Source organism: Verticillium dahliae, genomic scaffold (genome assembly GCF_000150675.1).
Source record: "Verticillium dahliae VdLs.17 supercont1.11 genomic scaffold, whole genome shotgun sequence".
NCBI lineage: Eukaryota > Fungi > Ascomycota > Sordariomycetes > Glomerellales > Plectosphaerellaceae > Verticillium > Verticillium dahliae.
In genome coordinates this window covers 848368-870378 of record NW_009276930.1, presented here as the reverse complement: position 1 = coordinate 870378, position 22011 = coordinate 848368, and the positions used below count along the sequence as shown (strand labels likewise).

The following is a 22011-nucleotide window of genomic DNA, read 5'->3' as shown; positions in this document are numbered from 1 at the left end:
GTAGTCGTTCCGGCGTCTCGCCCATGACATCCGACCGTTTGCTGCCGTGGAGCTCTCACCGCAACCCATCCCACGCCACACGCACCCGAAGTACGCGGCTGGTAAGATGATGTGGTGGCTGCATCACAGCGTCCACAAACCGCTCGACGACTTCAAGAATGACCTCGGAAGTGTTCTGCCTCTCAAGGTCCCGCATCCGCAGTTCGAAGCTACCAGAGGGGTGGGGTTCTATGCAGCCGTCGCCCCTCTGCCAAAGCTTTGTTGGCCTGTCACCAAGAATCGAGGCGAACACTGCGAGGCGCGACACTCAACAGGCCCACCATTTTGAGAGAAATCTTCACGTATCAATGTTCGCCCTATTGCGCCACCGAATAAGCAGGTGGCTTTTCATTGTCTACGCTTCTGTCCAGCGATTCATATTTCTTGAAGACCTACAACAGGCGGTGAACTTCGCAAGGGACGCTATTGGCAAACTGATGGCTCAGTGTACCACAGCATCGCGAAAATTTTTTTGTGACTGAGACCAATGCCTCTGACGCCTCTGCCTGCACGTACTGGTGGTTGCCTTTGTTCACCCTGCGCGGGCGAACCTTAACTATCTACTACACAAACCTACGTATGTGGGCATTTGACCTCGTCGGACGGGACCCAACGTGTCCTCCCCAAAAGCCTGACTGACACCTTGATCGCTTGGTACAGGGCGTATCCGCATGGAACCCACTTTGCTGGCTGCTTCCTAGTCATAATAGAGAGAGGTATGCCAATATCACGTACGAACTCAGTTTGGCAATATCGCCGTGTCCTTCTGTATGCATTGAGAATTTTCGTCATAGCGCTCGCAGGACGATGGTGCTGTCCGATTGTATGAAGTCGCAACAGGAAGACTGCCCAAAGTGGGTTATTTGGCTCGTGGACGACGACAACCCACCTTCTCCTTTTCTTCTCCCTCCTCCTCCTCCTCCTCCCGCCGATGAAAACAAGGCTTGCGGATCAAGGGCTCTGTTTGGCGCGAATGTACGGCGGGAACACCGTCGCTGCTGGCCGAGACCGCCAAAGCGAGTGGTGACAAGATTGATTGGAGCTTCCTGAGGTCGTGCAGGTTTTCATGCGTAGTACCGCCGACTTTCAAACCTGGAGATGTCTCGTACCCGCGTCTCAATAAGGACTGACGGTGAACACGGGCAGCACGGGCAGCAAAGCAACAGGACTGAGCTGCCATGGCCGTCGAAAGCGCAGGCAGAAAGCAAACACGATATGGCCTAGGCTAAGATGAGCTTTGTGCTGGGCATATCCTGTCAGCCATCCGTGAAGCGTTTTACAAACGGTCGTTTTATGCTCGTTTGATGGATGGATGGGGAGGGGGGAGCCCAGTCGGCCACGTGCAGTGTGTTCTGCGTTCGGCGGCACGAGCCAGCCATTGGCGATGATCCCAGTTGCCAGAGGGCGAGGGCTGACGTGCTTCTTGACCCCCCATCCTAAAAGACTGTTGCAAAGCAGGCAACGCGGCGTCGGGAAGCTGAAACACTGGAACAACGTCCCCCCCAGTGGGCCTGTCCGGGGTTGGACCTCAGAGGAGGTTTGCAGAGCGGGGGAGCTGATGGGGGGGCGCACGCGTGCGGGAAGATGTCGGGCCTTGCAAGGAAGATTGGATCTGGGGTTCAATCTTTGACACAAGTCGTGTGATGGTCTAGCAGTGGGCGAGGCCATGACAGGTTGCCCGAATCGCTTGTTGGCAGACTTTATCTACTACATGTACACGCAGATTTGGTGCTGTTGCTACATGTACATGCTGCCGACTGCGGAGTTGAGGCACGCAGATAACGGGGCACAGCAGGGGAAAAGAAGGGAGCATGAAAGGGTGGCGAGCCTACTGCATAGTTCTTTCGTTGCCTACCTACAGGTAGGTACCTACCTAGGTGCCTTGGGTACCACCTTAAGGACGGGTACCTTCCACCCCAGGCAAGCAGTAGCATCGAAGGGTGATGTTGGTGTTGGGCACCTCCACCAAAGGCCGCTGAGGGCGAGCGGTTAGGGGGTTGGGGGCGTGCGCGACCCCTGGAGCGGGGCCCTGGGGCTACAGGCAGGTAGTCAGGATTTTGGGGCCATTTGGACCCTGGCGTTACCATCTCATCATCCAGTTTACGATCAGACCAGACAGTTAGTTAGAGGAGCTGGACGTTGACGGGCTCTTGGAGCTACGGTACTTCAGGTACCAAGACTTGAGCACCAACACCAGCGATGACCAAACGACAGGCGTCGCCGCTGGCAATCATTTCATGCGTCAAACACCAAACAGCGCACACCAAGAATGGTAGCGCGCAAGCGCGACGCAGACACGACATTACAGCATTCCAACTTGGGCCTCCCGCGTTTCCCCGTCTGGGTATTGGCCGAAGCCTGAGGGCCACCCCTTGGTTGAGGAGGGGAAATAGTCGCTGCTCAAGGGGGGGAAGAGGATCCAAATGTGGTCGACCATGCCTTTTGCTATGCCTGTTTGTTGTCTTTGCCTGCACGGGTTCCACTGGGCCCAAGTCGCCCTCGACCTCATCCTCCCTGGGGAGGGAATCTGTGCCTCGACGACGGCGCGCTCTGTCTTGGTACCTTCCTAGGTATCCAGTGCTCACTCCCAGCGGCACAAACAGAGAGAGGGGCGACAGGCAGGCAGCTTTGGGGGAAAGTACCGTGCATTGGTTGTCATCCGTAAGGTAGCCGAGTCGAGGTCGGTCAAGGGCATACATACATGGTACCTGAGTAATCTGTTGCGGTGGACAAGGTGCCTTGTGAGGAGAGACCCTCGACTAGGACGATGCCGATAGTCTCGTCCAAGTGCTAGCCGTCTGGACCCGTCACGTCCCTCGATATTGTTCCCTCTGGCATGTCCCTTGTGGGCCTCATCTGCCATGGCACCCTTCCAAGCCCAGGTCGAGTTCAGTTCGTTCCCCCTTCACCAATACAAAACTGCGCTGGTCGGTACGCCTTTTGGTCAACGTTGCACCATCCATCCATCCGTCTAGATCATCACCCTCAAGTACACACGACAACGCGTCGGCCATCTTTTCTGTTCATATACCGCACATACAGTACAAGTACAGTATCTAAGTACCTGCGTTGTTGCTTGGTTTGCCATATAATCGACAATCCGGACCTTCTGTACTCTCACGCCTGCGCCCTCTGTTGCAGGTGACACAAGCCGAGACGACAAAGTCACAGACCGAAAGACCGAAAGACCGAAAGACAGACAACAGCCCGACAATTGGACGTTGCTGAAGTACAAAAAGTTGCTTGCCTCGTTACCAGCGCTGCACGTTTCTGCCATTCTGTCCCTAGCCCGGCCATTTCCCACCGAGTTGCTGCTCATCCTCACAAGTCTCGGGCGAGAAAAGTGTATTCAGCATCGCCGCTGCCGCTATTTCTGCCATCCGTACTTTGCTCGCGCCTCACATATCGACCATCTAGAACACACAAAGGGGTCTGGGTTTCGTACTCGATCGACTCGTCCCTCAACGTACTGTACGTTCCCTTGCTCTGTACACATCGACGTCGAAGAAGCCCATTTCTTGGGGCTTGACCCAAAGCATTGGCATCCGCACAGCACGACATAGCTGCATCCACGAACAAAGCTTCTGCAGATCTGCATCTACTACACACGAGTCGACCGACTCTATAAATTTTCTTGAAATCATATTCCTCCACGGCACCGGACGAAGCTGCGCCGCGCCGAACATCACAAGCCTAATCAAGATCGATCGACGACACGGGACACACGTCCATCACTTGGAAGTTATCAGTAAAGGAACTACCCGCCCCTCCGCTCGACAACGCACGCCAGATATTCCCTTCGCCAGGTTTCCATTCTTCTGCACGCCATCAGGCTCGAAGCTTCCGAAACACGAACGCCTCTCTTGCCCTCCCTTGCGAACCGTGGCTGGGAAACAAACCCTACCTACACCGCGACACGAGCACCCTACCGTCTTGGCAGTATCCAGTTCCCATCTCTTGGCTTTTCTGGGTCCCTGTCAACACTAACCAGCACCTTAATTAATTCCGAAGCCCCCAAGCCAGCCAGCCCTCCCCCCACCCGTGACAGTCATCCACTTATCGTCCCCGCCGTGCTGCGACCCCCTGGGCCAGGCCCTCCAACAACGGCCCCCCTTGATCTGCACTCCTGTGTTTGGGCGAGAAGAACCCAGGCGTCAACGAGAAGACGAGGAGTTGGCTTGAGTAGCAGCAGCAGCAGCAGCAGGAAGAGCATCATCATCATCATCATCATCATCGTGTCTGCACGTGTAGTGTGCCTCCACGCTACCAGACCGTCGACCAAGTCAGCAAGTCAAGCTGCACGTCAGCTGAATTGCCAGCTAGCCCTACATCACTGGATCTCGTTTACCAGCGGACCGCGCCCATTGACGGACCTCCCTGGACATCCATCTCCCCTGATCCTAGTTCTTTTCCTGTATCAAGCAGGCTCTCCGCTCTTTCGACAGCAAGACACGACGACACGCAGTTCCTCGTAGTCTGCTGGAAGCCTTTCCAAGTACCAGGCAATTCATCACTCAGTGTGGTGTTCCATCCTGAGCCTCAACCGAGTATCTTGCGCGAGAACGATACCTATTTTTCGCGGCCCAGTTTCTAGCTGCGGAGACAACCACACGGGTATCAGCCACTGTCGAGTCGTTTTTGCGCACTCGTTTTTGCGCACCCCTGTCCCACGGAAGACGGCTTGCCCGTCCTCGAACTGCAGATCGACCATACTGCGTCACAGCCAGGAGAAGTAAGGAGTCGAAGGATCTCGACGGAAAAGGGAGTTTTGGGGCTCGAATACCGTCGTGTCTGGTACGTTGATGACTTTTTTTTTTTTTTTTGCTTCTGCCTTTTCATCGTGGGTCACAAGCATTCCTTCACCAACCCAACAAACACCCTTGAGGTTTACGATTGCGTACCGCCCCCCATCTCCACCCTGCCAGCACCCAGAAGCAAGCTTTCAAGAACGCAGCACTCTGAAAATCGGGGGCGATTCAATTCATCTGGTGTCGCTTCATGCACCACCACCAACCCCAGCGCGCTTCGAACAACCCTCATCCTGTCTTGCCCTGTGCTCGCTGCTCGCGCCTACTACTTCTCCTCCTCCTCCTCCTCCTCATCCACCATACTCCCCTGTTCCTAGGTAGTCTGTTTCTTCTGTCCTCCACAACCCCCCCTGGTCGCCCTCAATCAACCTCGAGCATCGCCAGCCGAGCCTGCACAGAGGACCACGAGTTCTGGTACTAGAACCAGATCTCGCCCCATACTCTTGCCCCCCACCCCCCCTTGTGATCACTTCGTCTCGTCTCTGTCCGCCCGTCTCTTCACATCTCCGAAACCACACACACATACACGCGCACACACACACAGCATCGTTGCACCCTCACGGATTTCCAGCCCCCAGGGCCCGTACCTAGCTGACAGCCACCGGTCTTTGCCACTCTAGAACGAAAAGAGGTGACTTGACGCACGTATTAATTTACTTTCGCTCTTCTGCTACAAGCGCAGACAACAAGAGCGTATATAATAGACCGACGCCGTTCACCACGACGACGACGACCAAACACTACCTAGGCGCAGGTTGCCCTTATTTTTGACTCTCGAAGCCCACATTTGCTGTCGCAGAGCACGCCCCCGAGAGACGCACGTACATCGCAATTCCACTTAGGACAAAAAGTCTTTGCCCAGCTGGCTAGACCAGCGTAACTTTCAACGATAGAGTGATTCGATTCTCCCGCCCTTCAAAGTAACGCAACATAATGACAACCGCGGTAAGTCAAACATGGGCCCCCTTAAGCGAGCGACAGTCTACAACTGGAAAGGGAGGATGGAGCAGAGGGAGGAGAGGGGCGTAAGGTCGTCCGAGGCCGCGCGCCCACAAGACCGATCCCTAGCGCACCAGCGATTCAAAGGCTTGATTCGCTGGCTCAGCACGGAAGCCCCAAGCCTCTGCGACGCTGACGCAGGTTGAACTTTCCATCCTCGCAACGCTGCCTCTGCCTCTGCCTCTGCATCTCCATCGCCCATGTGCCATCCATTGCCCGATTACTGACGCTTGCGCTCGTTTGACTAGGCACGAGCACGAGGCTTCGGAAACTTCAACATGAACAACACACGCGACGACAACCCCGCCAAGGGTATGGCGGCTTTCCGCCCATCGACAAAGGGCATTTGGGAGAATGCCTACCAAGGGAGCAAGCGAGGTAGGTCTCTCTGCAGGCAGAAGAGCGCATCGCTCGCGTAAGGTAGCTTGGGCTAACACTTCGCCGTCGTAGCATCTGACAACGCCCTGCCCACAGGCTCTGGTGCTCTCATCCCCGACTCGCAAGCCGACACCTCTGCGTGGACCACGACGCGGCCGTGGAACCCTGACTCCACGCAAACCAGATCGACGTCAGGCAGCACGTCGCCCACCCGTACACGCGACAACCTCTTCTTCGATAATCCCAACGGTGCGTTCGGCCAAGCGCGTTTCGCGAATGGACGACCCAAGTCGTTCCTCGAGGAGGAGAAGGAGAACTCGAGCTATGGTCCCAACTTTGGCGCCTACGAGGCTGAGCGCGGTTTCGCCAGGCACGAGAAGCGCGGTTCGCAGGAACGCACCTTCATGACCATGGGTGCCGTGGGCGCCCCGCCCTCCCGAGATGGCAGCATTCCTCCTTCGAGGCACTCGGAGGAGTCTCACCACTCGCCTCCCGCATTCCGAGACACATTTTGGCTATCTCTCCGGACATACCCCTAGCAACTCCATTGCCTCTCATGCCCAGCGTCCCTCCATTCCTGGCCACTCCTCGTCCTTCCCTTCACAGAGCAACAGTACCAACAACAACAACAACAACAACAACAACAACAACAACAACAGCCGAAGTTACATGACCAACGGCAGGATGGATGAAGCAGACTTGTCGAGCCAGTTCAGCAAAGGCCTCACCCTTGATGATGCCACGGCGCTGTCGCAGGTCCTGTCCAACGGCGGCAACGGGCAGTCGTTCCAGCTCAACCCTGGATCGCAGCCCTGGCTTGGTGGTTTCAACCAGCATGCCCCCGACGTCTACAGCGACTACATGACGCAGTATCTGGCCAGCAAGCGCCCGTCTGTCGACCGTTACTCCCCGGCCCCCGCCGCCTACCGTGTCGCCAACGTGCCCAAGTCGTACTCGCCGCACCCCACCGACCCTTGGAGCCAGCGAGCCGCCCACCGGGATCCGAGAATGGTACCCGACGCTGAGAGGCGTACCCCCGCGCCCTACATGCAGCCCCAGGCTCAACCGTTCTTCCCTGGACCGTACTACACGGGCCAGTATCCTGCACAGTTCCCACCCAGCCTGTACGACTTTGCCGGCCGGGCGCCCATGATTCCCGGCTATGGTCTGCCCATGGGTTACCCCCTGACGGGACACGTCCCCGCGCGGCCCGCCAAGGACCAGGACTCTGGCAAAGGCGTGCGGAGTGTGCTTTTGGAAGAGTTCAGGTCGAGTTCAAAGTCGAACAAGCGTTACGACCTCAAGGACATCTATGGCCACGTTGTTGAGTTCAGCGGCGATCAACACGGCTCCAGGTTCATTCAGCAGAAGCTCGAGACGGCCAACAGCGATGAGAAGGACCAGATCTTCCGCGAGATCGAGCCCAACGCCGTTCAGCTGATGAAGGACGTGTTCGGCAACTACGTCATCCAGAAGTTCTTTGAACACGGCAACCAGGTTCAGAAGAAGGTGCTGGCTGCGCAGATGAAGGGCAAGGTCGTGGATCTGTCGATGCAGATGTACGCCTGTCGCGTAGTGCAGAAGGTATGTTCGCGCTGTCGTCGCCCGGTATCATCCAAACTAACTCGAATAGGCTCTTGAGCACGTGCTTGTCGAGCAGCAGGCGGAGCTGGTCGACGAGCTCCAGCCTGATATCGTCAAGGTTGTCAAGGACCAGAATGGTAACCACGTTGTCCAGAAGGTCATCGAGCTGGTCCCCCGTCAGTATATCGACTTTGTCATGGATTCTTTCCGCGGCCAGGTCAGCCAGCTCGCCGCGCACACGTACGGGTGCCGCGTCATTCAGCGTATGCTAGAGTACGGCACAGACCAAGACAAGGAGGTCATTCTCACAGAGCTCCACAACTCGGCCCAGGTCCTGATCACCGATCAATACGGCAACTATGTCACCCAGCATGTCATTCAGCACGGCAAGCCCGAGGACCGGGCCAAGATGATTCATCTGGTCACGTCACAGCTGGTGACTCTGTCGAAGCACAAGTTTGCGTCCAACGTTGTTGAGAAGTGTATCGAACATGGCTCACCCGAGGAGCGCAAGTCGATCCGCGAGCAACTTACTACCATGGGGCCTGATGGCACCAGCCCCCTCCAGCTGATGATGAAGGATCAGTATGGCAACTATGTTATCCAGAAGCTTCTCAACCAGCTTGATGGTGCCGATCGCGAAGCCTTTATCGAGGAAATGAAGCCCCAGTTCATCGCCCTCAAGAAGACCAGCACTGGCCGCCAGATCGCTGCGATCGACCGCCTGATCTTCGCCGCTTCTTCCCCCGCTCCTCCCCGTCCAGGCAGTAGCAAGGCGATGTCTGGACAGAACACACCGGCTCTGCAGGTTGATTCGTCAGCCCCCACACCCGTTCTGACGATGGAGCCTAACAGTCCTCAGAGCAGCAGCCCGCCCAGCACGAACGCGAGCGCCGTTGGCGAGACAGCCGAGGAGGATCGCAAGGCCCAGCTTCACCCACGCGGTGCTAGCCTCCAAGTGCAGGTCGAGGATGCCTAAAGCATACCCGCCGTATCATTTTAGTTGGATCTCATCAACAGTCCATCAACCATGGGTCTCTTCGACAATGTATTACAACATTACTTGGCCGTGTCACTGGCAGGCGCCCCTGACAGCCGTGACCGGCCACAACGCCTGTATCCGATTTGCGGGCATGGCGTCACTACAATTCCTAATCACATGTTCATGACAGTTTCACTTTGAATTTACGGCCTCGAATATTGCGAGAGAACTGGACAATACGGCCATTACAACTGCTAGCCCGGACCATGAGGCGGCCGGGTTCTCCGGACAGCAAAACTCATACGGCGCAAGACGTTACGGGTTTTTTTTTCCCCCTTCTTCATTTACCACGTGTTCTTTTTTGGGTTTTCATTGTCTCGCCGTAAGATCGAGGGATACGTCGGGCAGTCCCTCATAATGGTCTTGGGGTTTGGGTATGGATGATGCTTGGTGGCCCTGTTACGGCTGCCACGATGGGGTGAACATTTTGGCTGGGACATTAAAATGGTATACACTAGTTGCTGGGAGGGCGGTGCACCGGTGCATGGGAATCTGTAGTACTGGCGTGAACTAGCATTGATAGCTGCATCAACATGTGATGCCAATCCCGGTTTGTGTAGTACCACTACAGTATGCAAATCAAGATCATGTCAGCATACGTTGACCCGTGCGCGCAATCGATCAATACATGCAAAGAAAGCAGGTCTTGTGTGAATCGTATCATTGACTGGACTCCAGGGCTAACAAGAAGGGCATATCGCAACAGGCCATCGCCATCCTATACACTTCCACTGTCGATGATAACCATACTTTGCCGTTTATAACTCGGGTTACAGTCTCGCTTCCTCGCCTACCTACGTTTATGGAGCCAAGTAGGAACTGCCTTATTGTGCTTCCGCGACTCATAGCGACTGAGTTGATCAGAACTTGAGACAGGAACACTCTCGATGCGGCACATGATTCATAAAGTGTAGGAAACCAAGGCCTTCAATAACATGATCATTAGGTACCTTATTCAATGGAACTCTACTGACATAAATTGTACATGCTGAGAAATGATGGAGAGCGGCGGGCAACTTGGTAGACCTAAACTCAAATTTCCTTCAACGTGACGCAGTGAGCAACCCAAGATATTCATCCAAGTAAGGTATCCTGGTATCCAAATAACATATCTAGACACCTGGGGCGCCCCACACGCCAGACAAATAGTTGCCGTCCGCACGCCTCTTTATAAAGAATACGCCTTCCCCTCCACAAGACATAATACTTGTCCACCTTGCCTTCTTTGCATTCACTGTCTGATAGCAATTCGTGTTTCTCTTTTGTTGATATATTTTTTTTGCTGACAACTTGACCTTTTGCCAGCAAGTTGGTCCTCTTCATCACCTCTCCCCAGGTACCTACCTACCTACCTAAGGCACCTTAAAAGGTAAGGTACTTCAGCACTTCACCTGACACTCCCCAAAGCCCTAGCCACACAAGACTTGTAAGGTCGCGTCTTTCGTACGCCATTTTCATGACCCGTGTCTCGTCAACGTACCTCCTTCTCTAGCGACGTCGTTATGGCCAACCATCCGTGGATGCCTCCTTTGGACACCTACCACGATGAAGACTTCCCCTACCACCAAGGCCGCGAGTTAATGATCACTCCCCACGAGGCGCCTGAACCATTCGATGGTCCTTCCTACTATCGCCCTTCTGATCCCTCCTCGACTTTCGATGGCGATGGCGATGCCGTGATCAAGCAGCACAAGACCAGAAGCCAATTGGTCGCCGAGTGTCTTCCCCGTGGTGCCGCATGGCCAACGGATGATGGTACCAAGTCTTCTCAGCACATCGGCCTGACCATCGAGAAGACCATCAAGACCACCAAGGAGAGGGGCTCACAGGTTGTCGTTTGTAAACTTAATCTGGGCCAGATGCATAAAGGCATCCCAGCTCGCGTTGTTGCCAAGATCTACGACCCGCTCTACTACCCTTTCCTGGCATGTGCTCTCCCGTATGCCAGCGATGTTGTCAGGCAGGCCGACATGGATCTCAGCAGGGAGGCCGCCGTCTACCAGCACTTCAAGACGATGGGCACGGACGGCCAGTTCGCACCAAAGTACTACGGCGCCTTCACGATGCCGATGCGCAGCCATATCGCGGGCAAATATAGACCTGTGTGCCTTATTCTCCTCGAGCACATTGACGGCTCGACGATGCGCGCATCATGCACCGTGCCGTATAACCGCATCCCTGCGCTTGTCCCGGGCCCTCATGCGGGAAACGATGACCAGCGCATGCTGGTCATGAAAGAACTTGTTGATATAGAGTCGAAGATGCGACACACGGGCGTCGTTTACGGTACCATGATGCCCGAGAACGTCATGATCTCTCGCCCATCGCCGACCAAGGCCAACGCAGCACTGAAACCCCATTCCTGTAGTCGTGTGGCGGATGCGAGGGGCCAGCACGAAACTGCTGTGCTAAAGACAGCGGGAAGGGATTTGGGTGTGTCAGGAAGTAAGGTAGTAAAGAGAGAACATGGGTTTCGCCCCCAAGGACAATTGAATCTGCCATGGCGTGACATGTCGCAAGTGCATTGCCGGTCCACAGTGGCTGATTCTTCTTCATCTTCAGAATTCTTCGGAAGATGTTCAAAGTTCTTCGGAAGATGTTCAAATTCTTCGGAAGATGTTCAAGTTCTTCGGAAGATATTCAATATTCTTCGGAAGATGTTCAATATTCTTCGGAAGATATTCAATATTCTTCGGAAGATGTTCAAAATTCTCATGCTGGTTGACCCGCTCCAGCTGCCACGTGATTGATTCCCCTCCGCCTGAGCGGTCATCCGGACCGACCCAACCATAGGCAAGTGCCGAGTCTCGATCCATGCCTTGTCCAACGTCATGGTCATGGCATGGCTCAGCCATTCCATTTCGAACACCTGCACACAACACCACCATGTCGACAGCGCGCTTGACCTTTCTCTACCCGCCTCTGTTCCGTCCTCTGCGGGTCAGCACCGGCGTCGTCCAGGCCACGAGGACATCCCGCAAGCGCTACGCCGACCCCAGACGCCAGCGCGCCGTCTTCTCGACAGCCTTCGCACCGCGCGCCCCCCGTCGCCCGCCGCCACGGCAAGGCCGTCGAGCCTCTGCCCCGCGCCGGCCGAAGATGACGAGATGAGGCCGCCCCTCGCGCCTCCGAGCCCCGAAGCGCTCGCCAAGGACTCGGAGCTCGCCGCCGCCGCCGCCGCCGCCGCCGCCACGACCCCTACCACCGAGCCAGCTGCCGAGGCACAGCCGCCCCCTCCGACAGCACAGGGCCCCGCCGACACGAGCGCCGAGTCCGACGCCCAAGGGAAGGATGCCGCCGCGTCCGACTCGCGCGAGGAGGCGCGCCAGGATGCGAAGAAGAGCGGCCCGCTGGAGGCCATGCTGCAGATGCCCGAACCCGGCACCGACGAGGGCGGCGCGCGCCAGCACCCTCACCTGTCGCCGCCGCCCTACGTCCACCACTTTGACAGCTACTCGCTCGTGCGGCAGCTCCAGGCCGGCGGGTACACCGAGGTGCAGGCCACGTCGGTGATGAAGGCCGTGCGGCGGATCCTGGCGCAGAACCTGGACGTCGCGCAGGACAGCCTCGTCAGCAAGAGCGACGTCGAGAACGTGAGTGGACGTGGCGCTGCCTCTGAGGAAGGGGGGGGGGGCGGGGGGGGCGTTGTGCATTCGTCGGCCAGGGTTGGACATGTGCTGACCAAGTCTGATAGGAGACGTATTTGTTCCGCGCCGCGTGCTCGGAGCTCAGCACCGAGGTCAAGAACAACCAGCGCATCGCCGACGAGGAGATGAGGCAGCAGCGGACCCTGCTGCAGCACGAGGTGGACATTCTGACGCAGTCGCTGAGCCAGGAGGTTCTTACGCTGAATGATAATGTGCGCGGCATGTTCAACGACCGCAAAATTGCGGTGAGCGAGGAGCAGAAGGGCGTCGACAGCATTGTACGTACCGCGGCCTCCCCCCCTCTCTCTGCAGTAGAGGATACTCTTTCGGACACTGACACACACCCAGATTCAGCAGATCAACTACAAGATCAGTATCTCGCTGAGCAGCGACGCCAAGTCGGAGATTGAAGGCCTGCGCTGGGTGCTCATCCGGCGATCGGTCCTGGGTATCCTCTTCATGGCCGTGCTGACGCTGGGCACGCTGCGTTATGGCACCTATGTGAGCCATGAGAACAAGAGGGAGGCCGAGCGGCTGCAGAGGCAGGCTGAGGTGCTGCGGGCGTCGGACGGCAAGCGAGACCACAGTTCCGCGCCGGATGCGGCGGAGATCTTGGCGGCGAGCTAGACAAGGCCTGCTTGTCGGTGTACGATAGCCATGGTGCGGTATGATGATACCCTTAGACGGACCGCACAGGACATGATCGATCTAGAAGGAAATTTTACTTGAGTCTATAGACACCATTTCCTTGTGCCAGGCAGGTGTGCATGCGAGTGACAGGGCACGAAAGACACTCGCCGTGAGCCGATGGCACCCTGGCAATCAAGGCACTGTCTAGGTATTGTAGGGCGTCAGGGCCAGTCGTGCGATGAGGCCGGCAGGTCTCCGTCCCCCCGTCTCCCCGTCAAGATGTGACGCGCTTTGGGGGAGTAATCTCAGGACACGGACGCGTGTGGTAGATCACCCTCCTGAACGCCTACCAAGAGAAACAAAAGTCATACCCCAAACAGCCGCCAAGGCAGGCTTGACGTTGTAAGTGCTCCTGAACACCACCAACCAGGTCTTCTGAAGCTATTTGGCACATTGCCAACACGGCGACCCCTCGTAGTTGTTGAGCCCCCTCCGCTGCTCGCTCCTACAACACCACACAGACCCATGCTCTGCACCACATTCGCCAACTGCCAACACGATCAATCAGGTCACCGAGCAGCGCACAAGTCGGCACGCTGTCTGTGCGTTTCGGTTGGACTTGTTTGATGGCTCCTGTCAAGAACGGCATCAACAGCCGAGTGCACCCCTCCCTGGCTCGCTTCAACCCGCGGGAGACTGCAAGGTCTTGATGGCGCCGATCCCCAATGAGCCGGTTTCCGTCCTCAGCCCACTGACCCTTCTCTTCGCTCCATGACACCCTTCCTGTGGGACGCTTGAGATACACTGACATCCCAAGTGGGACCTGATCAGAGGCTGAAGATAGCCTTGTCAAGCGGAAGCATGGTTCCCAATCGGCTCCCAAGGCAATGCCCCCCTATATGCCTGATGAGGTAGCCGCGCCACCTTTCCACAGTAGTCTGAGACTTCAAGGATGAGTGGCAAATCAAGGAGGGGCTCACAGATGGAATGAAGTAGCCCACGAGTTGCGCTTCAACCAACACGCATGTAGAATTGAAGTTCTGACCATCAACCTGCCTTGAGTGGCCACTCCACACACTCCCCGTCCCATCGAGTTGGGAGGGACAATGGCTCTTTCATACAGGGCAAGGGCCATCTCGTATACAGGCCAGAGCGCTCTAGGGACAAAGAACAAAGCTTGATCCTGGTCTGAGAGACGAACGCTCGAGGAAGATAGCAACCGGCTGTATCCCCAACAGTGGAGTAAGGCAGTGAAGCCATGGGCCCGAGTCAGACTCGATGCCGCACTTCGAACGCCAACGTTCCCAGAAATCGCTGAAGAAGACACGACAACGCGGGCAGAGCCCAGCAGCTGCAGTCGTGGCCGCGGATTCTCACCGGTTTGCCTGCGTCTGAAACCTGACGGCCTCAGTCATCGAACACGCAATGGCAGCTTTCGTCCTTTGTGGCGCCTCTTGACATTGCCAATGTAAAAAAAAAAAAAACACCAAGATTAAAGATGTTGACTTATCTTTTTGAAGCTCAACGTCACTAGTCGCCAGCCCGGCGCACGTCCGTCTTTTTCATCCTGCGCACACAATCGTGCATGCCACTATTGGGATAAATCTCTGCCGTCCGCACGTTTGAGTGCAAGCAAAACACGACAGCCGGCCCCCAAGTGCTAGCGACCCAGGGTTCCGGCTGGCAATAGTGGTGATCCCCTGTGATAGTAAGTCCCTGGTAAGACGTTCGTCTCTGGTGGCGTCTATGGTAGTACAAGGTCTTGCGGCAGATCGTCGCACATGGGTGTCGAACCCGCTTGACCCATCCACCCCGGCTTGTACCTGGACTCGCACACGGGCACATTCCTGGTCACATCTCAAGGTAGCCGGCTTTCATGAGTTCTGATCATGATGGCCATTCTGTCCTTACCTACTTGCGGAGGCACCTAGGGCCTGATCGACATGTCCTGTTCTACTCCGCCTCCGCCGCCCATCCTGCCCAGATGATGATGAGAACACCCTTGTTGCGAGAGAGACCAAGTTCATGGCGGGACGGGAGGCGCTAGTGGCCTCTATCCCCGGTCGCTGCGCTCGCCAGTCTTGCGGAGCGCACAGGAAATGCCCACGATGTGTCTGGTGGGCGTTGTGCCTACGACGAGAAAGGAGAAAACACAACGGGGGCGGCTGAAGTCGGCCAACTCGACGATGAACAATGAGGAAACATAAAATTCGGGGTGCATCCTCGCCCTAGATAACATGAGATGGACAATGAGTTTCAGCATTATTCTCCCCCTTGACAACTCCAGAAGCTCTCATCCTGCTCGTGTCTGCCCGCACCATACTCTTTACTTCGAGCACACAGCAATCCTCAGCCATGCGGCGTTCTTCCGGTCAACAAACATCATCGCCAGCGAAACCCTCCCACGCCGGGACCCAAAGGGCTGACAGCGGGACAATGGGGCCAAACACGCCCTCTGACCCTAGCGGCCAGGGCCGGGCCGCAGACGGCACCATCGCAACCATACCTATCAATGATGTGCACGGAGCTATCGACACCACAGCCTTGAACTATGACGGGGACGCGTGCTGCCATGGCTCGGACGACAATGGCCTGCGCAAGGGCAGCCCCCCCACCCGGCCTGGCACCCCATGGTCGTTCTCTCGCAAACACGCAGGCCCCGGAGCTCCAAGTCGAATCGCCGATCAGCTCATGCCCATCCTCGAGGAGGAGGAGGAGGAGGGGGTGGATTCATCCCCTGTTTCTGCTATGGGCAAGGATCCGGTGGACGACAAGGAGGGCTAGGAGTGCCTAACGGTTGGCGACTTGCCAAGCACACAGGAAAAAGGTGACCAGACCGGGACACCGAGCTCGTAGGGCGACCTTCTCAGCTCCCTTCTTGCCGGTCCCCTGCTGACCCTTTGTCGATCGGTGTAGTCTGAGAAAGTAATTGGCACTCGCTCTGAGACTGGCTAGTGTACCGCTGCATGGTGGATGGCACGGCGACGGCAAGAGGTGGTGAAATGCCCTGAGGACAGCCGCAGAATAGACTAGCAAGAATCCATCACCAGCACTCTGTTTGTCATTTCGTTTTGACGCATAAGCTTGAGCGCGGAAGAATCTCCACCTTCAGGCTGTTTCATACTTGCCTCATAGAGGAGGGAACTGGGGCACACAAGATAGACAGAATTCTGGCTTCGCTGCGGCCAACCAATATCTTAGCGCGCATACTGCACAGAACATGAACGTACTACGAATCAGTAAAGCCCAGGCTGAGACGCGACAGGGTCGTTGTCCCTTTCGAACCTCGCGGCGAGCCCCCCCAACACGTTCAACCTTCGAAGGAATCCACCCTACGCCTGTGCTTGTTTCTCGTCCCTCGCATGAATCGTTGTAGGCGTTAAGGAAAGCGCATGGCGTGCTGAGAGAATGGATGTGATATTCAATCTGGAGGGGGGCGAGGGGATGTTTCTGAGCTCGAGGGGTGCTCCTGTGGCGTCTGTCTCAACCAACCAGCAGGTTGGGATGGTTTTTGCCTGGTCGCCTCTCTTCTAACCGAGAAAACAATGAGTTCCTGACTCAAATGCCCTGGTTACGGCAGCATGGGTCTGGCTGTTGTTACGGGAGACTATGGACTTTGATGAGTGCAGGGTTTGAGGCAGGGAGGGAGGGGTTTGCATCGAGGTTGCTGCTTCTGATGTTAGTCGCTCTTCAGCACCAGCCGGTCGAAGACCCGCTTGCTCGCCCGACTACAGAGAGTGTCTTTGGAGCGGTGAGCAAGCTGGTGTCGAGGACGCCATGCACGGAAATTAGGGGAATTATAGGGGGCCGGGCAATCTCACCCAGCTTTCACAAGACGCTGCCGGCGAAACAAAGAGACGTACCTTAGCTGTCAGGGCTGTAACCGTCTCGAGGATGTCAAGGACCCTGATCCTGGTCATGAATCTCAGGTGGGTAGTACACATGCCAACTTTTAGGCCGGTTGATCAGGGCTGCTAGAAAGAGATGACAGCGGGTGGCAAGGGCTGGCTAGTACCATGTACGTCGTGACGATTGCGGTCCTGTGAGACCCAGACTTGAGTTGCTTCCGTCCCTGACAGGCTTGTGGGGGCGTGACGTACACCCAAAAAGAAGAGATAAACGTATAGACACCCAGCAGCATGCAGAGAGTCGATGATCTTCACCGCCCATTCTGGGGTCAAGGAGCATTCGACGTCTGCAGGGGCTTTTCTTCGCTGGAGATGTACTTATGACCCTCTCATCTGCTGTGCGTAATGTGGCAGCCTGTTCGTCGATTGAAATGCATGTCGAAAAAAGGGGGCACTGCAGGGACCAGACGTCAGAGGCCATTATCGAACACGCAAACTGGATTGTTGTCACGCTCGGTCGCGAAAGAAGCCCAACAGAAATATGGGCAATGGCCAGGAGAAGGCCTCGCGGGCTGCGGCCATCACCTCATGTGCACCTTGGTCTTCCTATTCTGCCTTGCAGAAAGTGGTTAGCCCTTGCGACTTGCCGACTCCCCGTTGCTTGAAGCGCTCGTGGGGGTTCCGTTTCCGGTGCCGTCAGAGTACTTATGGTTGGTTGCCAAGGGACTCTAGGCGCCGAGATGTTCTGCACCGCAAGCGACCTCAAATTGACCAAGGGGAAATGATCGGCCTTGTGACTCGACATGCTGTTCAATGGCTGAAGAAAGGGAGGTAAAAGGAAAGAGGCGAGTCTTCCAGAGCTTTCGCTTTTGCATCCGTGTCGACGGAACTGTTGCGAAGGTTGGGGGCCGTCCGTTGCCCTGTCGGACCAGGCTCATTTACACCCAGAGGCCGCTTGGATGCAGAGAGAAAGAGGGCGAAAGAAACCAATGAAATGAGATTCCTGACGTGTTGACCGTCACCTTACCGAAGGCAGAAGAGAGCTGCCAACCAAAACTTTTCAGGCTGTCTGCCGTGTGTGGTGTGGCCATCAACACCCCGACCAGCCGCTGAGCCGGCCAGCCCTTTCCCCCTTTGACCCTGCCTTGCCCAGATGAATGTGCACCGGCCGGACTGTATCTTTTTTTTTTTTTTTTTTTTTTTTTTTGGCAAGAAGTTCGATGTTTTCCACCTCTCTCTCGCACGAATCTCGTACTCTTCGTTTTCTGCGTCCGAACAGTGGCGGCTGTCTCGACGTTGAAACAAGTCGTTCTCGTCCTCGTCGTCTCGTAGCGTCAATCTGGAACGATCTAACAGGTACGCCGCCAGTCGAAAGGTCAGGAACCTCTGTCGCGTGGGTGTCAAGCTTCTTCCTGTTGGTACTGCGTCAAACCTTTGCCTAGGAGTGTTCAGAACGCAACGACTGACGGTTGCGAGCAGTACAGCGATGCCTCGATCGACTCGGACGTGTGCCCCTTCCCAGGAGACTGGGTCAACGGGTGCCTACTTCGCCATCGCACGAACCCGACACGCTTTGTACAACTCCAGCGATTCTTGCAGAAGAGAGAAACCTGTCACCCAGCTCGCGACGCATCTGGGTGGAGCTTGGCATGCAAGCAGGGCGCTACAGGCCTCCAACTGATGGAAGCAGCCGGCGCCTTGAACCTTCCATCCGTTTGCTCAATCGTGCTCAAAACCACCAGCCTTCTGCAACAAGCGTCTCCAGAATCAAGCCATCGACATTGCAGCAGCGAACAAAGTCCCCAAGGTGTGAGATAGTGGCCTCTTTGGAAAGTACCTAGATGGCTGGAACCTCACGCCTGCTGCACGTGGTTTTAGCCTACACGCCCAACAAGACCCTATGTTCAGTTATTGCTCGACCAAGAACTTGAGAAGGTGCCGAACTACTCCTGCTCCCTGCCGACGAGCTTGATGTTATTTCAGAAGCCATCCAACGGTCAGATACCATCGAAAGTAGCGACAGACTTGGAACAAGCGAACACGAGTGCAATCGCATGCATGAGAGTCTCTGAATACGGTACGTAAGCTCAAAGTCCTCCCCAAGTCAGGGCAGCCATACCAGTGGGCAAGCGTCGACCACGAGAACGTCGCGTGTCAACTACAGGCGATGCGATTGTGGCCAGGGCGCGGCGCGTGCACCATGAATTCAACATGCCGAGCATCTCTTGAAAACTGACCGACAACGATCGTCCTTGTGGCCAACGAGACCCTGGAAATCTGCCTTGGTTATATATCAATCTCTGATGAGGACTCTCCTTTCTTTTCCCGGGTGCTGACATCTAGCCAGCAGAGAACGCCCCAATCGACACACCCGCGACAAACGCCGACCGCGCTCAGCAGCTGAACCTAACTGCACCTGCGAGCCAATCCTACAACACAATGGGAATCTTTGGCTTTGAGGTTGCACGTCCTGTGGATCGTGTGCAAACGAGGACAGCCTATCCGACGACAATCCATTTCATTCCGTCTTTGAAATAAGGCCGACGGAGTGATCAATCGTGGCGATACAGGGCTTGTTGCCCCCCCCTGTTGCGTACCACTGGACGCTCTGACAACAGCCTGTATTGCTGCTCGACGCGCCGATTCGCCAACTTACCCGTTTCTCTAGCAATGCCCGGCTGAAAATTGACGCCGTGGCAAGTCTGCTCTTTCTCCCTGCTCCCTACAATTGGCTGTCTTAAAAGGCATCCTCCAGTGGGCCGAGGCCCCTCTAGAGTAAGTGAGTGGGGGTGTCAATTGCCCCCGTCTTCCGCCATCGTTGTCCCTCCCAATCCCTTCGCGACAACATGGAGCGCGCTCAGGCGTCGACAGCATTGGAGCCCGACGAGCTGTTCATGAGCCTACGCTCCGACCGAGAGCCGCAACGAACTCATGACGTATGGTCGCCCAGAACCCGCTCGCGAGGATCGTACGGATCACAAAACAATATCGAACGTCGACTACCAAGTGGAAGGAGAACCCCCACTCCCAATCAAACTAGTACATGGATATGTGATGTGGCGCCAGCGTCTGTTTCAATCGCAGCAACGCCGGACTTGGGAGTCCGCGTCCACCCCTCCTCGAGAACAAGGTTATACCCACGCATTCCACTGCGCCGTTGCCGACGGCTGTGAGAGGACCTCTCTTCTGTACGGTACGACCGGCGGAAGCTCGTCGCCAAGCCCCGCCGCCCTTTAGACCAGGAGCGGGTCACCTCCCTGATGGGATGGCTTACACCGAGTGTGGGCGGGATGGTTCAGCCCTACATCTGGGGTCCTCGAATGACTTCCACAAGACCCCGGCACCAGCTGCCAGCGGTGGCTTATGTTTCGTCTCTGTCAGACAGCCATGGATGGGTAAGGTACCTAAGCAATTGTCCGGGGAGGAGCGTCAAAGCGTGAGTCGTACATGGCCCCTTGTCCGGGCACGTGATTCCTCATTCAACGACAACAGAACTGGTAGCCACAAGAGGCGTATGGGCTCAACAAATTGTTGGCTCAATTTGCAGACGGCAGGGTATTTTGGAGCCTCAGTACATGTTCGGCATCTTGGTGACAGGATCGACAATGAGATTTCGCGAAAGGTTTAAGAGACTACGTAATCAGGGAGCCTCTGACTCGGGGCTATGACCGCAATGCAGCGTCGGTATTCTCATGAAGCAACATAATTGCAGTGAAAACCCTCGTACTCAATCGCTTCATGCTTTTTTTTTCGTAATCTGAGCATATCAACCGCACCATGTGTGCTGGTTTCAAGTGATGCTTCATTTCGTATCACGAAGTAAGAAGTGAGGTCATCGCCCCTTGCCTGACAAGTAATCGTCGTACTAGCCCCTACGACTGACTCCACGGGTTTGTTACGCGTCCCCGTACTCTCAACTTGGCTTCGGCTTCAGTGCGGCATGGTGCTTAAAGACACTCCTCCGCTACTGAGGTAGGCGCCGTGATGTGATCAGCGGAATGGGTTCTCATTTGCACAAGGGAATTACTGGGTGGCAAAATCGTGCCGGGCAGCAGCCACAGTGGCCCCGGATGACTAGGAACCGGCGCCAAGGGATGTGGAAATCAGCCCAATAATGGACGCTGAGACGTGGAGAGAACTCATTGGCAGTCTTGGAAGGACATCGACTTGTGCAGCGCATTTTGCCGGTGGAAGACATGGAACGATCGTGATAGACCTCGGCCTGGACGAGCTGAGACGACCACCGAAAAATAAAATGAAACATGGCCTTGGGGAGTTGCGGCTGAGAATGCGTGGAGGATTCCAATTACCCGTTCCGGTAATGGTTGGCGCAGGCACTGGGGAGACTGCCGGGCTCGTCAGGCCCATTGCCTGTCTGGCTTTCTGATGGTGCCACACGCTGCAGGCCTCCGAACGCCCCATGATCGACCCCAGAGGTGGGCGGCGTGCGTCCTGGGACGGGCCTCCAACCAGGTTCCCCGGCGACGGGTCACTGCTGCAGCGTCCACGGGGCGAAGCCAGGGGTGGTGTCGGGTCTGCAAAATCTGCAGAAGTATTGAATGAAGAGTCGCAACATGAGCCAACTTGACCGCCTCGCAGAAACCGGAAGAAATTAGAAGGCACTGGGCATCAGCCCAGGATTTCGCCAGCTTCTTGACAAAGAGGTGGTTCCTGGTGAGGTTTTGTGGTATCGTGGCCATCACTGAATCCTGCTATCTTTTCACTGGCATGAAAATGCTTTGTCTACACTACCTACACGACAATGCGAATCTGATCGACTAGGTATGGTATGATGCCATGGACAGGCTGACGTTGCTATCCTGCCGGCCCGAGTATCTACATACATTGCAGTGGGCGACCTTGATGCGTGAGCCTACGCAGTGGACCGAATGTTGTGAATGTTTCATGGGTACCTAACCTTTAGCGTACCTCCCCTGGCCGATCGTGTGGTCCTCGTTGGGGCATGAGTTCTATCTTTGAGATGGGAGGAGTCGGAAGGACACACCGTACCCCACCCAAGCCAGGACAAGGTAGCC

General features: G+C 56.0%; 4 protein-coding genes across 4 annotated transcripts; all 4 read left to right on the top strand.

Annotated features, from left to right (window-relative positions):
- Positions 1–5977: 5977 nt before the first annotated feature.
- VDAG_05909 (pumilio domain-containing protein) lies at positions 5978–8787 on the top strand (the record flags this gene model as incomplete). The annotated part of the gene is made up of 4 exons (XM_009655306.1): positions 5978–6224; positions 6297–6699; positions 6764–7808; positions 7858–8787. The coding sequence occupies exons 1-4, from the start codon at positions 6125–6127 to the stop codon at positions 8785–8787; spliced, it is 2478 nt and encodes an 825-aa protein (XP_009653601.1). The 5' UTR covers positions 5978–6124.
- Positions 8788–10352: 1565 nt separating this feature from the next.
- VDAG_05908 (uncharacterized protein) lies at positions 10353–11600 on the top strand (the record flags this gene model as incomplete). The annotated part of the gene is made up of 2 exons (XM_009655305.1): positions 10353–11283; positions 11413–11600. The coding sequence occupies 2 exons, from the start codon at positions 10353–10355 to the stop codon at positions 11598–11600; spliced, it is 1119 nt and encodes a 372-aa protein (XP_009653600.1).
- Positions 11601–11736: 136 nt separating this feature from the next.
- VDAG_05907 (uncharacterized protein) lies at positions 11737–13124 on the top strand (the record flags this gene model as incomplete). Its single annotated transcript, XM_009655304.1, has 4 exons — positions 11737–11790; positions 11850–12443; positions 12545–12775; positions 12846–13124. The coding sequence occupies 4 exons, from the start codon at positions 11737–11739 to the stop codon at positions 13122–13124; spliced, it is 1158 nt and encodes a 385-aa protein (XP_009653599.1).
- Positions 13125–15482: 2358 nt separating this feature from the next.
- On the top strand, positions 15483–15911 carry VDAG_05906 (uncharacterized protein; the record flags this gene model as incomplete). Its single annotated transcript, XM_009655303.1, has 1 exon — positions 15483–15911. The coding sequence occupies one exon, from the start codon at positions 15483–15485 to the stop codon at positions 15909–15911; it is 429 nt and encodes a 142-aa protein (XP_009653598.1).
- Between the last annotated feature and the right edge of the window lie 6100 nt (positions 15912–22011).